The 16,063-nt window shown below is 38.0% G+C and overlaps 1 protein-coding gene across 3 annotated transcripts in view; it reads right to left on the bottom strand.

The window, feature by feature from the left end:
- MRPL1 (mitochondrial ribosomal protein L1) overlaps nucleotides 1–16,063 on the bottom strand; it is a 108,837-nt gene that overhangs the window by 49,654 nt on the left and 43,120 nt on the right. For all 3 annotated transcript variants that reach the window (XM_048211953.2, XM_026509904.4, XM_044388142.3), the window contains exon 7: nucleotides 14,466–14,572. In XM_048211953.2, coding sequence (XP_048067910.1) covers nucleotides 14,466–14,572 — 107 coding nt within the window. The remainder of the gene's footprint in view (nucleotides 1–14,465; nucleotides 14,573–16,063) is intronic.

Below are 16,063 nucleotides of genomic sequence, written 5' to 3'. Positions count from 1 at the left end.
TGTGGCTTATCTTGTATGTGAGTGAATTTTTATAAAGGTGTTTATGTTATGCCTTAACATTTCTAGAAGGACAAACTATTTTTTTAAATGTATTTAGTTTAGGGGCGCCTGGATAGCTCAGTCAGTTGGGCTTCCAGCTCCTGATTCCAACTGAGGTCATGATCTCACGGAGATGGAGCCCCATGTTGGGCTCCACGCTCAGTAGAGTGTCTACTAGAGATTATCTCTCCCTCTCCTTCTGCCCCTCCCCATGCTCACATGCTCTCTCTAAAATAATAAATTTTTAAAAATCCATTTTAAAAAGTGCATTTATTTTTAGTAATCTCTACACCCAATGTGGGGCTTGAACTCATGATCCTGGGATCAAGAATTGGGTACTCTTCTGACTGAGCCAGCCAGGCACCCCAACAAAAAACTATTAATAACTTGTTCTAGGAGAAAACATTGCAGGGAGAGGGGCTTTAGTGTGTTCTTTTTGTAAACTGCTCGAATTTAACCAAGTGCATATATTAATTTGAAAATTTTAAAATGTCAGCAGAGTTATCTGGACAGGAAAATTATGACTATTATATTGTTTTCTATATTATAAACTCAGATAAACTTTTAAAATTATCTAATTATTATCTGAAATTGAACTGCTATTTATTTATTTATTTTTATTATTATTTTTTTTCATGATTTTTTATTATATTATGTTAGTCACCATACAGTACATCCCCGGTTTCCGATGTAAGGCTCGATGATTCATTAGTTGTGTATAACACCCAGTGCACCATGCAATACGTGCCCTCCTTACTACCCATCACCGGTCTATCCCATTCCCCCACCCCTCTCCCCTCTGAAGTCCTCAGTTTGTTTCTCATAGTCCATAGTCTCTCATGTTTCATTCCCCCTTCTGATTACCCCCCCTTTCTTTATCCCTTTCTTCCCCTACCGATCATCCTAGTTCTTATTGAACTGCTATTTAGAATATATATACTAGCCAGGCTAGCCAGGTACATAATTATGTCTCAACATTTTTAGAGAATCTACCTTAGTTTCATCTCTTTTTCATGGAAAGAACCATAATTTTAAAGTAAGTTAGGGTCCAGTTAAATGTGTTTTTCTCCTATGTGAATCTTTATTTTTAGTTTCATGCTTTAAAATCTTTCCCTTAAATTTGGTCACTTAGCAATTTACTTTTATCCCAACCAACATATTCTTCACGCTGAGAAAAAATAAATGGTGACTACTTGACAGTCAGTTGACTGAAAAATAAAATATTCCAATGATAACCTGTTGTGTCTGCATGATGTTCAACGTATCACTTAAATGGCATTTTCATAAATAAAAACTTGAAAAAATAAAAAATAAAGAATATTGAGCCAAAAGTGAAGGAAAAAATATATAAAAATATTTTTTCTCTCAAAAAGTAAATAGCATTTTCACTGATAATAAGCATCTGATCTGACAGCATGCAGCCATAACCAATATCATGAATATGAAAATTATAGGCACAAATGGTAGAAAAGATTAGCAAAAAAACTAATTTACCTATAAGTAACACTACTGACAAATGTTAGATATTGGCTGGCTATAAGAGCATTTGTACAGGTTTGATATACAGGGGCATTAGCATCGAGTTCTAATACCCAAGACACTAATCTTCAAGTCAGATAACTAAGAAAGATCATTACACTGATTGTACTTATCACTTTGATACAGAAGGAAAGCCAGCTTAAACTAATCAAGATCAATTTTATATTACATCAATACTAGAAATGGATCTTGAAGCCATGTGGCAGTACAGACCCTTTGAGAACTGTAACAAGGGATATCAAAATGATTTAATTGAAGTAAGACAGTCTCTTTTCTACAGGCAAATAGAAACGCAAAATTAATACATTTCGCTCTTCCAAAAAACAACTTTTTAGATCAGGGGTCAGCAAACTTTTTCTCTAAAGAGCCTGAAAGTAAATATTTCAGGTTTTGCAGGCTACATATAATCTTTGTCGCAAATTCTTTATTTTTTACAACCTTTAAAGTTGTAAAAAGCATTCTTAGCTCACAGGCTGTACAAAAACTGTCTGCAATTGGATTTGGCCCATGGGCTATAGTTTTTTGACCCCCTCAATCTAGATACCTGCTTTCCTTCTATATACCAAAATGAGGACCCCTAATAGGCATGTACTGTCAGTGCTCCTTCATCTGCATACTCCTTCTAAATCCAGTCCTCATATCATACAGGTGGCAAAAACAAATAAAAACCCCAACATCTTCAATATTTCCAACTGTATAGTAAGAATAACATCACTCAGGCACCTAGGTGGCTCAGTCAGTTGGGCGAACAATTCTTGGTTTCGGCTCAGATCACGATCTCAGGGTCCTGGGATCGAGCCCCATGCGGAGCTCCATGCTCAGTGAGGAGTCTGCTTAGGGATTCTTTCTCCCTCTGCACCCCTCCACTTGTGTTCTCTCTCTCAAATAAATAAATAAATAAATCTTAAAAAAACCAACATCACTCATACAAATCTCAAACTTTTGAGAAAGATGTATTACTTTGCTTTAAAATCTTTTTTTCCTCTAATAATTATAAATAAAATTCATGTAATACTTATATTAGATACAATTATAAACGCATTTTTATTCCTTTTTAAATAACTATATTGAGGTATACTTGAAAAAATGAACATTTTTAACTTGATTGAGGTATATTTTGCATATCATATTATTTATCATTTTCTAATTTATGTTTGATTTTTTAGTAAGCTTATCAGATTGTGCAACAATCACCATAAGTCAGTTTTAAAACATCTTCATCACCCCACTATGATCCCTCATGCATTTACTGTTAATGCCTACACTTACTGCTTCCCCCCCCCCGCTCAAAGCAGCCACCTATCTATTTTTGTCTTCATAGTTTTGCCTTTTCACATAAATGGTATCACATAGTATGTGGTTTCTATGTCTGATTTTTCACTGAGCATAATGCTTTTGTGAATCATCCACACCAGAGCAGGTACCCATAGTTCATTTCCTTTTCATTGCTGAATAGTATTCCACAGGATATGTTGCACATTCCTGAAGTGTCAACTTATTAAGTTTTGACATATGCATATACTCATGAACACCTCACCAGTCAAAATAACAAACATGTCCATCAGGCTCCTCTGCTATGAGCCTGCTTCTTCCTCTCCCACTTCCCCTGCTTGTGTTCCCTCTCTCGCTGGCTGTCTCTATCTCTGTCGAATGAATAAATAAAATCTTTAAAAAAAAAAGGGGGGGGGGCGCCTGGATGGCACAGCAGTTAAGCGTCTGCCTTCGGCTCAGGGCGTGATCCCGGCGTTGTGGGATCAAGCCCCACATCAGGCTCCTCTGCTATGAGCCTGCTTCTTCCTCCCCCTGCTTGTGTTCCCTCTCTCGCTGGCTGTCTCTATCTCTGTCGAATGAATAAATAAAATCTTTAAAAAAAAAAAATAACAAACATGTCAATCATTCTCCAAAATTCCGTGTGCTCCTTTATAATCCCTCCTTCCCACCCCTCCCCAACCACTTATGCCCATAGCAATGACTGGTCTGCTTTCTATCACTATACATTAGTGACACTATATAAATTTACATTTGCCAGAATTTTATGTAAATAGAATCATACAGTATGTACTCCTCTAGCTTTCACTCAGTATAATCATTTTTAAATTCAACCACATTAAAGCATCAATTATTTTTTATTACTAAAGAATATTCTATTATATAGATATAACAAAGATTGTTTATACATTTTTATACATTGTTTATACATTCACCTGTCAATGGACATGTGGAATGTTTCTGGTTTTTAGCTATTACAAATAAATCTGTTATAAGCATTTGTTCCTAAGTCTTTTGTATGGACATATGTTTTCATTTCTCTTGGATAAATATCTAAAAGTGGAATGGTGGATCATCTAGCAGGTGGATGTTAAATTTCTTTTTTTTTTTTTTTAAAGATGTATGCATTTAATTTAGAGAGAGAGAGTGAGCAAGCAAGTGGGAGAAGGGGCAGAGGGAGAGGGAGAATCCTGAAGCAGACTCCCTGCTATGTGCAGAGCCCGATGTGGGGCTCAGTCCCAGGACCCTGAGATCATGACCTGAGCCAAAATCAAGAGTTGGCCGCTCAACCGACTAAGCCACCCAGGAACCCCTGGATGTTAAATTTCTTAAACTGCCAAATTGTTTGTCAAAGAGGTTGTATCATTTTACACTGCCACAGTAGTGTAAGTGTTCCAGTCTCTCCACATCCTTACCAATACTTGCTATGGTCAGTCTTTTTAATTTTAATCATTCCAACAGATGTGTAGTGATATCTCACTGTGGTTTTAATTTGTATTTCTGTAACAACTAATAATGTTGAGCATCTTTCAATGTGTTTGTCATTTGTTTGCCTGTCATGTGTTTGTCACACCTTGATGAGGTATGTTTAAATCTTTTGATTTTTAAAACTGGGTTTTTTAAATTACTGAGATTTAAGAGCTCTTCATTTATTATGGATTTATCAGTTATATGATTTGTAAATATTTTACCCCGGTCTGTGATTTATCTTCTCTTAACAATGTCTTTTAAAGAGCAAATGCTTTTACTTTTTATACAGTGCAATTTATCAGTTTTTTGTGAATCATGCTATACTTTTCATTTCACATCTAAAAAAAAAAAAAAAACCTCTCTAACTCAACTTTTTCTTCCACAAATTTTATAATTTTAGGCTTTACGTTTAGGTCTTGGGATACATTTAGAGCTAATTATATGTGGTATGAAGTTATGGGTCAAAATTCATTTTACTGTATTTAGATATTCAACAGTTCTGGTACCATTTCTCAAAAAGACTAATGTTTCTCCATTAAAAATGACTTTGCAACATGTTTTAAATCAGTTGTCCATATATGTTTTGTTTTGGTTTTTGGGGACTTTATTCTATTTCATTATTATTTTGTCTTTTTTGACGTCAATACTACAATGTCTTAAATACTGTAGCTTTATAAATCTTGAAATTCCATAAACCTCTAACTTTGCTATTTGTCAAAGTTGTTTTAGTTATTCTGGATCCTTTGCATTTCCATATGAATTTTAGAAACAGCTTGCCAGTTTCTACCAAAAAAATGGCTATATGGGATTTTGATCAAGAATGTGATGAATCGGAGGAGGAGTTAAGATGGCGGAGGAGTAGGAGACACCGTTTTCAGCCGGTCCTCCGAGTCGAGCTGGATAGGTACCAGACCAGCCTAAACAACCACGGAACCAGCCTGAGACGCAGGAAGACGCATCTGGATCTCTACAAATGAACATCTCCAGTGCTGAGTATTGAGGTACGAAGCGGGGAGCCATGAAACTGTGCACAGATATCGGAAGATAAACGGAAGGGGGAGGGAGCCGCCGCGTTCGGGTGCCGGGAAGCGGCAGCCACTTGCACGGGGGAGCGGGCGGGCTCGAGGTCGGCACCCGCAAAACAGCAGACTGAGACCGTGAGCCGGGGGCGCGCGCCACCAGGCATCTCGCGGAACCCCGGAATCCTGGTGCGCTCACTGGATCCAGACTGAGACCGGGAGATCCGGGAGCGCGCGCAGGGCGGCTGGCGGCATTAGAAACACAAAGGACAGAGACGCGCCGGCCCTGGAAGTGAGGGCTGGGACACCGGGTGTGGGCGCACATCCCGGGACGCTGCAGAGTTGAGCAGCACCAACAGTAACAGAGTTAAAGTGGCCAGAACATCAGTGGAGAACGGGCCGCAATCCTTCTGTTCCGTGACAGAGGCTGAAATTTGGCCGCTGCTGCTCTGACTCTCAGAAGAGGCACAGCAAACCGCCAGGGAAAGCCGCCAGAGAACAAAAGCCTGGAAATACCGGCTCAGGGAGTGCCCATCCCCATCCCCCCTCGCAGGGGACACGGAGACTCTACCCAAACAGGGCTGCCTGAGTATCGGCGCGGCAGGCCCCTCCCCCAGAAGGCAGGCTGAAAAATCAAGAAGCCCACAACCCGGGCGCCTGGGTGGCGCAGTCATTGAGCGCCTGCCTTCGGCTTAGGGCGTGATCCCAGCGTTCTGGAAAGGAGTCCCTCATCGGGCTCCTCCGCTGGGAGCCTGCTTCTTCCTCTCCCACTCCCCTGCTTCTGTTCCCTCTCTCGCTGGTTGGCTGCCACATAAATAAATAAAATCTTTAAAGAAAAAGCCCACATCCCTAAGATCCCTATAAAACAAGGGGCACGGCCTGGGACCCAGTCAATAATTTGGGCTCTGGAAACCCCGCAACCTCTCTTCATCAGAATGACAAGAAGGAGAAGCCCCCCCCAGCAAAGAAAAGACAGTGAGACTGTGGCCTCTGCCACAGAAATAATGGATATGGATGTAACCAAATTATCAGAAATGGAATTCAGAGTAACGATGGTCAAAATGATGAGTAGAATTGAAAAAAGTATTAACGAAAAGGTTACTGAGAATATAGAATCCCTAAGGACAGAAATGAGAGCGAATCTGACAGAAATTAAAAATTCTATGAGCCAAATGCAGGCAAAACTAGAGGCTCTGACAGCCAGGGTCACAGAAGCAGAGGAACGGGTTAGTGAATTGGAGGATGGGTTAATAGAGGAAAAAATGAAAATAGAAGATGGTCTTAAAAAAATCCACGCCCACGAATGTAGGTTACGGGAGATTACTGACTCAATGAAACGATCCAATGTTAGAATCATCGGCATCCCCGAGGGGGTGGAGAAAAACAGAGGTCTAGAAGAGATATTTGAACAAATTGTAGCTGAAAACTTCCCTAATCTAGCAAGGGAAACAAACATTCGTGTCCAAGAGGCAGAGAGGACCCCTCCCAAGCTCAACCACGACAAACCTACGCCACGTCACGTCATAGTGCATTTCGCAAATATTAGATGCAAGGATACAGTATTGAAAGCGGCCAGGGCAAAGAAATTTCTCACGTACCAAGGCAAAAGCATCAGAATTACGTCAGACCTGTCTACACAGACCTGGAATGAGAGAAAGGGTTGGGGGAGCATATTTAAAGCTCTTTCAGAGAAAAACATGCAGCCAAGGATCCTTTATCCAGCAAGGCTGTCATTCAGAATTGATGGAGAAATAAAGACATTTCAGAATCGCCAGTCACTAACCAATTTTGTAACTACGAAACCAGCCCTACAGGAGATATTACGGGGGGTTCTATAAAAGTCAAAAGGCCCCAAGAGTGATACAGAACAGAAAGTCACAGGCAATACAAACAAAGACTTTACTGGCAACATGGCAACATTAAAATCATATCTCTCAGTAATCAGTCTTAATGTAAATGGTTTGAACCATCCCATAAAACGCCACAGGGTTGCAGATTGGATAAAAAGAAATGACCCATCCATTTGCTGTCTACAAGAGACTCATTTCAAACCCAAAGATGCATTCAGACTGAGAGTAAGGGGATGGAGTACCATCTTTCACGCAAATGGACCTCAAAAGAAAGCTGGGGTAGCAATTCTCATATCAGATAAATTGGATTTTAAACTACAGACTATAGTTAGAGACGCAGAAGGGCACTATATTATTCTTAAGGGAAGTATTCAACAAGTGGATATGACAATTATAAATATATATGCCCCCAACAGGGGAGCAGCAAGATACACAAGCCAACTCTTAACCAGAATAAAGAGACATATAAATGAAAATACATTAATAGTAGGGGACCTCAACACTCCACTCTCAGAAATAGACAGAACACCCTGGCAAAAACTAAGCAAAGAATCAAAGGCTTTGAATGCCATACTCGACGAGTTGGACCTCATAGATATATATAGAACACTACACCCCAGAACCAAAGAATACTCATTCTATTCTAATGCCCATGGAACATTCTCAAGAATAGACCATGTTCTGGGACACAAAACAGGTCTCAACCGATACCAAAAGATTGAAATGATCCCCTGCATATTCTCAGACCACAACGCTCTGAAATTGGAACTCAACCACAAGGAAAAATTTGGAAGAAACTCAAACACTTGGAGACTAAGAACCATCCTGCTCAGGAATGACTCGATAAACCAGGAAATCAAAAATCAAATTAAACAATTTATGGAGACCAATGAGAATGAAAATACAACAGTCCAAAACCTATGGGATACTGCAAAGGCAGTCCTAAGGGGGAAATACATAGCCATCCAAGCCTCACTCAAAAGAATAGAAAAATCTAAAATGCAGTTTTTATATTCTCACCTCAAGAAGCTGGAACAGCAACAGAGGGACAGGCCTAATCCACGCACGAGGAAGCAGTTGACCAAAATTAGAGCTGAAATCAATCAAGCAGAAACCAGAAGTACAGTAGAGCAGATCAACAGGACTAGAAGCTGGTTCTTTGAGAGAATCAATAAAATTGACAGACCACTGGCAAGACTTATCCAAAAGAAAAGAGAAAGGACCCAGATTATTAAAATTATGAATGAAAAAGGAGAGGTCACGACGAGCACCATTGAAATTGGAAGGATTATTAGAAATTTTTATCAACAGCTATATGCCAATAAACTAAGCAATCTGGAAGAGATGGAATCCTTCCTGGAAACCTATAAACTACCAAGATTGAAACAGGAAGAAATTGATTCCTTAAACAGGCCAATTAATTATGAAGAAATTGAGTCAGTGATAAACAACCTTCCAAATAACAAAACTCCAGGCCCGGACGGTTTTCCTGGGGAATTCTACCAAACATTCAAAGAAGAAATAATACCTATTCTCCTAAAGCTATTTCAAAAAATAGAAACAGAAGGAAAGCTACCAAACTCATTCTATGAGGCCAATATTACCTTGATCCCCAAACCAGGCAAAGACCCCCTCAAAAAGGAGAATTACAGACCGATTTCCCTAATGAATATGGACGCCAAAATCCTCAACAAGATACTTGCTAATAGAATCCAACAGTACATTAAAAGGATTATCCATCACGATCAAGTGGGATTCATACCTGGGATGCAAGCGTGGTTCAATATTCGCAAATCAATCAGCGTGATACATCATATCAACAAGAAAAGACTCAGGAACCATATGATCCTCTCAATCGATGCCGAAAAAGCATTTGACAAAATACAGCATCCTTTCCTGATTAAAACCCTTCAGAGTGTAGGAATAGAAGGTACATTTCTCAATCTCATAAAAGCCATCTATGAAAAGCCTACTACAAATATTATTCTCAATGGAGAAAAGCTGGAAGCCTTTCCCTTAAGATCAGGAACTCGACAAGGATGCCCACTCTCGCCACTATTATTCAACATAGTACTAGAAGTCCTTGCAACAGCAATCAGACGACAAAAAGGGATCAAAGGTATTCAAATTGGCAAAGAAGAAGTCAAAATGTCTCTCTTTGCAGATGACATGATACTCTATATGGAAAACCCAAAAGAAGCCACTCCCAAATTATTAGAAGTTATAGAGCAATTCAGTAACGTGGCAGGATACAAAATAAATGCTCAGAAATCAGTTGCATTTCTATACACGAATAACGAGACCGAAGAAAGAGAAATTAGGGAATCCATCCCATTTACAATAGCACCAAAAACCATACGTTACCTTGGAATTAACTTAACCAGAGACGTAAAGGACCTATATTCTAGAAACTATAAATCACTCTTGAAAGACATTGAGGAAGACATAAAAAGATGGAAAGATATTCCATGCTCATGGATCGGAAGAATTAACATAGTTAAAATGTCCATGCTACCCAGAGCAATCTACACTTTCAATGCTATCCCGATCAAAATACCAAGGACATTTTTCAAAGAACTGGAACAAACAGTCCTTAAATTTGTATGGAAACAGAAAAGGCCCCGAATCTCCAAGGAACTGTTGAAAAGGAAAAACAAAGCTGGGGGCATCACAATGCCGGATTTCGAGCTGTACTACAAAGCTGTGATCACAAAGACAGCATGGTACTGGCACAAAAACAGACACATAGACCAATGGAACAGAATAGAGAGCCCAGAAATGGACCCTCGGCTCTTTGGGCAACTAATATTTGATAAAGCAGGAAAAAAAATCCGGTGGGAAAAAGACAGTCTCTTCAATAAATGGTGCCGGGAAAATTGGACAGCTACATGCAAAAGAATGAAACTTGACCACTATCTCACACCATACACAAAAATAAACTCCAAATGGATGAAAGACCTCAGTGTGAGACAGGAATCTATCAAAATTCTAGAGGAGAACATAGGCAACAACCTCTACGACATCGGCCAAAGCAACCTTTTTCATGACACATCCCCAAAGGCAAGAGAAACAAAAGATAAAATGAATTTATGGGACTTCATCAAGATTAAAAGTTTCTGCACAGCCAAGGAAACAGTCAGAAAAACTAAGAGGCAGCCCACAGAATGGGAGAATATATTTGCAAATGACACTACAGATAAAGGACTGGTATCCAAGATCTACAAAGAACTTCTCAAACTCAATACACGATGAACAAATAAACAAATCAAAAAATGGGCAGAAGATATGAACAGACACTTTTCCAATGAAGACATACAAATGGCTAACAGACACATGAAAAAATGTTCAAAATCATTAGCCATCAAGGAAATTCAAATCAAAACCACACTGAGATACCACCTTACGCCAGTTAGAATGGCAAAAATAGACAAGGCAAGAAACAACAATTGTTGGAGAGGATGTGGAGAAAGGAGATCCCTCCTACATTGTTGGTGGGAATGCAAGTTGGTACAGCCACTCTGGAAAACAGTGTGGAGGTCCCTTAAAAAGTTAAAAATTGAGCTACCCTATGATCCAGCCATTGCACTACTGGGTATTTACCCCAAGGATACAGACGTAGTGAAGAGAAGGGCCATATGCACCCCAATGTTCATAGCAGCAATGTCCACAATAGCTAAATCGTGGAAGGAGCCGAGATGCCCTTCAACAGATGACTGGATTAAGAAGTTGTGGTCCATATATACAATGGAATATTACTCAGCTATTAGAAAGAACAAATTCTCAACATTTGCTACAACATGGACGGCACTGGAGGAGATAATGCTAAGTGAAATAAGTCAAGCAGAGAAAGACAACTATCATATGATTTCTCTCATCTATGGAACATAAGAACTAGGATGATCAGTAGGGGAAGAAAGGGATAAAGAAAGGGGGGGGTAATCAGAAGGGGGAATGAAACATGAGAGACTATGGACTATGAGAAACAAACTGAGGACTTCAGAGGGGAGGGGGGTGGGGGAATGGGATAGACCGGTGATGGGTAGTAAGGAGGGCACGTATTGCATGGTGCACTGGGTGTTATACACAACTAATGAATCATCGAGCCTTACATCGGAAATCGGGGATGTACTGTATGGTGACTAACATAATATAATAAAAAATCATTAAAAAAATAAAAAATAAAAAATAAATAAATAAATAAATAAATAAATAAAGAATGTGATGAATCCATACATTACTTTGGGGACAACTGACATCTTAACAATACTGGATTTACTGATCCATAAACATCATACCCCTCATCATTTATTAGATCGTCTTTAATTTCCCTCAACTATGTCTTGAAATTTTCAGTGTATGGATCTTTCACATCTTTTGTCAGATTCATCCTCTGAGTACTGATATTACTATGAATTATTATTTTTAAATTTTAATTTTTTTTAAATTAATTTCTAATTGTCGCTGTTACATAGAAGCAAAACTGATTTTTGTATATTTGTATCCTGCAACCCTAACTTACTTCTTTGTTTTAGTAGCTAGATCATATCAACCGCGAATAATAACTATTTTACTTTCTCCTTTCTCATCAGGATGCTTCTTTTTTGCCTGATCTCACTGCCTAGAATCCCTAGATCAATGCTGAACAGAAGTGGGGAAAGTGGATATCCCTAACTTGTTCCTGGTGTTAGAAGAAAAGTATTCAGTCTTTTACCTCTAAGTATAATGTTAGCTGTTGTTTTTAGATGCCTTTTTTCAGGTTGAGGACATTAACTTCTACTCCTAGTTTGCTGAGACTTTTTAATCAGGAATGAATGTTAGATTCTGTCAAATGCTTTCTTTGTATCTACTGAGATGATCAGATGGCTTTTGGTTTATACTTTGTTAATATGGTGAATTTTAATGATTGATCATTGAATGTTAAACTAACTAGTATACCTAGGATAAACCCTACTTGGTGATGACATGTTATCCTTTTTTATATATATTGCTGGATTTTATTGGCTAAAATTTAGTTTATAATCTTAACATGTATTTTCAGGAATGATACTGGACTATATCTTTCTTTGCCTGGTTTTGGTATCAAGGTAATGCTGATTATCATTAGGTGAAAGAGTAAATCAGGCCCCTGTTAATCCACGTTAGCCAGAAGTAGAAGTCTGTTTTATAATCATTATTTCAATCACTCTTTCCTAGCCTAGTAAGTATGCATCATTATTAACTTCATTTTGCATTTAGGGGAAATGGGGAATGGGGGAAAACTGAGGCCCAGAGAGCAAGGGAACACAATTCCAGTCTGGAACTAGGATTTGAATCCAGACAGCATAAATCTAAAATCCACTCTCTTAATCTGCTATACTATATAATACTATAATATTTAAGTTGTATTCAAAAAGATTCTCTTTAAACACAGAAATTAATTTATTTTTCATTAAGAAAAAGCATTCTCCCTCTAAATGATACAAGCAGTCTGACCTGGGGCCCATGTAATCACTTAAGAACTATGGTATTTGTTGAGAAGAATAAATGAGATGCCACAGTTTCCTATATACTGAGTCAGGATCCATATAAACTATTAACTACTGAATATACTGAAAACATTACTCAGTAAAAAGAAAAGATCCAGCTGAAAAGAAATAGTTTTATAAAGATGTCCTACAGTCCCCAAAAGTCCAATCAAAACAGTAACAATGGGGAACCTGGGTGGCTCAGTGAGTCAAGCATCCGACTTGGTTTGGCTCAATTCATGATCTCATGGGTTGTGGGATCCAGCCCTGTGTCAAGCTCCCTGCTCAACGGGGAATCTGCTTGAAGATTCTCTCCCTCTCTCCCTCCCTCTGCTCTCTTTCTCTCTCTAAAATAAAATAAAATGCATCTCTAAAAACAAAAAACAGTAACAACTGCTGCTACCATTTCAAATTTTTATTTAATCTTCAAAACCACATTGTGAAATAAATATTAAATATTAAAAATTCTATAGCTCAGGAACTCAAGACACAACATTAAGAAACCTGTTTAAAGTCTGCCATCCCATAAGTAGCAGAATAGGTATTCAAACCTCGGTCTCTACAGCTCTAGAATGTTTTCTTAAAATTTCCATTTTTTTCATTTGCTTTTTACATTACAATGTTATCATTCTTAACAAACAAGAAGCACTGCCAAGGGCCTTTTGGAAATAAGGGAAGTGCAACATCAGATTTTAGCAGGACACAATGCCACACAATTGGTGCTGAGCTCTGACGTAATGACAGCAATGAAGGCTTTCCCAATCCCTGACTGAATTAAACTGTTTTGCCCTCTTTCTAAAGCAAGTTTTCCTTCCATAAAACTAGCTGAGTGCCTTGTCTCTACTTCTGATCATCTATAGTGGGCATAGCTTAATTAGCCTGGACTACTAGCTGTTGGCTATAATGCGGAATTCCTCTTAAGAGCAGGATGGGAAAAGGAGTAACAGCTATTCAAATAATTCCAGGCCTGAGGCAAGATGGTGCTGGGCAAAGAGCCTGGACTCTTGAAAAGACTGCCAACATTCAAATACCTATTCTGCCTCATAGTAGCTGTGAAACCTTGGAAAAATTATTTAACCTCTTTGGCCTTCAAGCATAAAATGGGGATGATAATTCGTCCTCTCATAGTGTTGAAGATTAAGAGAGAGAATATATGAAATGAAGAGACTTTAGAATAGTACCTGGCACTTGTGAGGCACTGTTTAAATCTTATTATCAATATCACTACTATTCTTATGGTTACTGAACAGGAAAAAGTACTTTAGAGATTCCTTATCATAAAGAAGATATTAGCAAATAACTATGTATCTAAAAACACAGTCCTATAAACCTGACATATTCTATAAGTAGGCAGTTTTTAAAACACAAGCAAGGATAGTCAAACAGTTCATAAAAATAAAGCAAATTACTCAATTCCATTATAGCATTAAATACCTACTATGGGCTCAGCAATAGGCAATGTTTCACAGGGGATATACCAGATCTAACCCTACTCTCAATAAACTAAGAATATTAGAGAGCAAAAAATACATACTCAGAATAATCAAATAAAACAAAATACAATATCACTGAGTGGCACATGAAGGAATTCTCAAATACCGTTAAAATTTATGAGTTCAATCTAAAGAATTAAAAAATTATCTCCGTATATTTAGTGCTACTCCTGACACCAGTGCCAAGAACAAGTTCAAAGGACTGGCATATTATATTATAAATTATCAGTCACTCAAGCAAAAAACAAAGATGGTTATTTAATAATTTCAACTGTAACTTACTGTTGCTATTTTGGTCTTGAGAAAGTTCTCCCTTTCTTCATCTACCTTAATTTCATGTCCAGTTTTAAATAATTCAAGCATTTTGGGGATGTCACGGCCAATGGAATCTGGTTAGAAAAATTAAAAATCCAAAGTTATTACTACATATAAACAAGTAACAAAAATTACTGAGTAAGAGAAACATTCATCCTATATTAAGATATAGCACACAAGTCGTGGCGCACAGACTTTAGAGTGGCCCCCATGATGCCCATTTCCTGGTTTCATGTCCTTTTCATGACCCCCTCCCCTTGACTGTGGATGGGAGCTACAGCTTGCTTCTAACCAAGAGACAGGATGCTTATAGGTACATGATTACATTACATAAAACTATAATGCCCATCTTGGAGGAGACTCTCTTCTTTACTGGTTTTAGCAGAAGCAGCTGCAATGTTTGAAGCTGACATAGGAAAAGGGCCCCAAGACAAGAAACTGATGCCCTCAACCTAGCAGCCTACAAGGAACTGAATCCTGCCCCAAAGCCACATGAGTCCAGAAGTGGATCCTTCCCCAGTCAAGTCTCAGATGAAACCACAGTCCTGACTGATGCCTTGATCAAAGCTTTATGAGACACTGAAGCTTTACTGTAGGACCCAACTTAGCTGTACACACATTCCTAACATACAGAAACTATGAGATAATAAATGTGTGTTGTTTTACACCATTGAATTTATGGTAGTATTGTTGCACACTAATAGATAACCAATAAATAAGTATATGCAAGGATGATGTTTATCACACTTTAGAAACCTAATTAAGGACAAATTAAAATCTGTAAGATTTTCTGTGATAAAAGCAAACAGCACAGTTTTGAAATCTTTTATGAAGTTTTTACCTACTTTCATGTGAAACTCACCTGACCTGCCTTACCATAAAAAAAGGGAAAGAAACTAGAAGTCACAAGATTTAGCAGTAGAAATAATAATCACAGTGACTGATAGTCTAGAGGCAGTTCATTATGGCATAAATGGCTACAGAAGCTGGCATGAAAAAGAGTTAAGAATTGAAACTCAATTTATTGGATTCTAATGTCACTTTGTCCTCCATTATGGTAGAAAAAGAAGTACAACTGAATACAGAAAGGAAAAAAATGAAGTAAAGGTAAAAATTAAGAATTTTCAAAGGACCACACAGAAGACTTCAAAAATAAACTGTACCTTCCAAATATTAGTCATTAACATTTAACTCAAATTTAATACACAAAAATACAAGTTTTTAATATTTCATGACACCATACCTGAACTTGAAAATTTTTTAATTTTGTACATAGAAAATATGAATTATTTGAAGAGTAAGAAATACAATAAGGGATGTGCTACTAAAGACACACCACTCTTATACATCTCCAATAATTCTTCCCATGATAAGTCAACGTGAAGATCTCATTAAATAGAGTACAGTATATCTTCAGCATACATTACTTCCAAGGATCATCTGGGGAGTTGTTCAGTATGGCTCAGGAGCATTTCACTATAAATGAAAGCAATTATCCACAAGGAAGTTACAATCTAATTGTAATTGATGGGGAGAAAAGGGACTTGCAGATAGAACAACTACTA

The sequence above is a fragment of the Ursus arctos genome, unplaced genomic scaffold (genome assembly GCF_023065955.2).
Source record: "Ursus arctos isolate Adak ecotype North America unplaced genomic scaffold, UrsArc2.0 scaffold_9, whole genome shotgun sequence".
NCBI lineage: Eukaryota > Metazoa > Chordata > Mammalia > Carnivora > Ursidae > Ursus > Ursus arctos.
The sequence above is the reverse complement of the archived record's forward strand: the minus strand, read 5'-3'. Positions and strand labels throughout refer to the sequence as shown.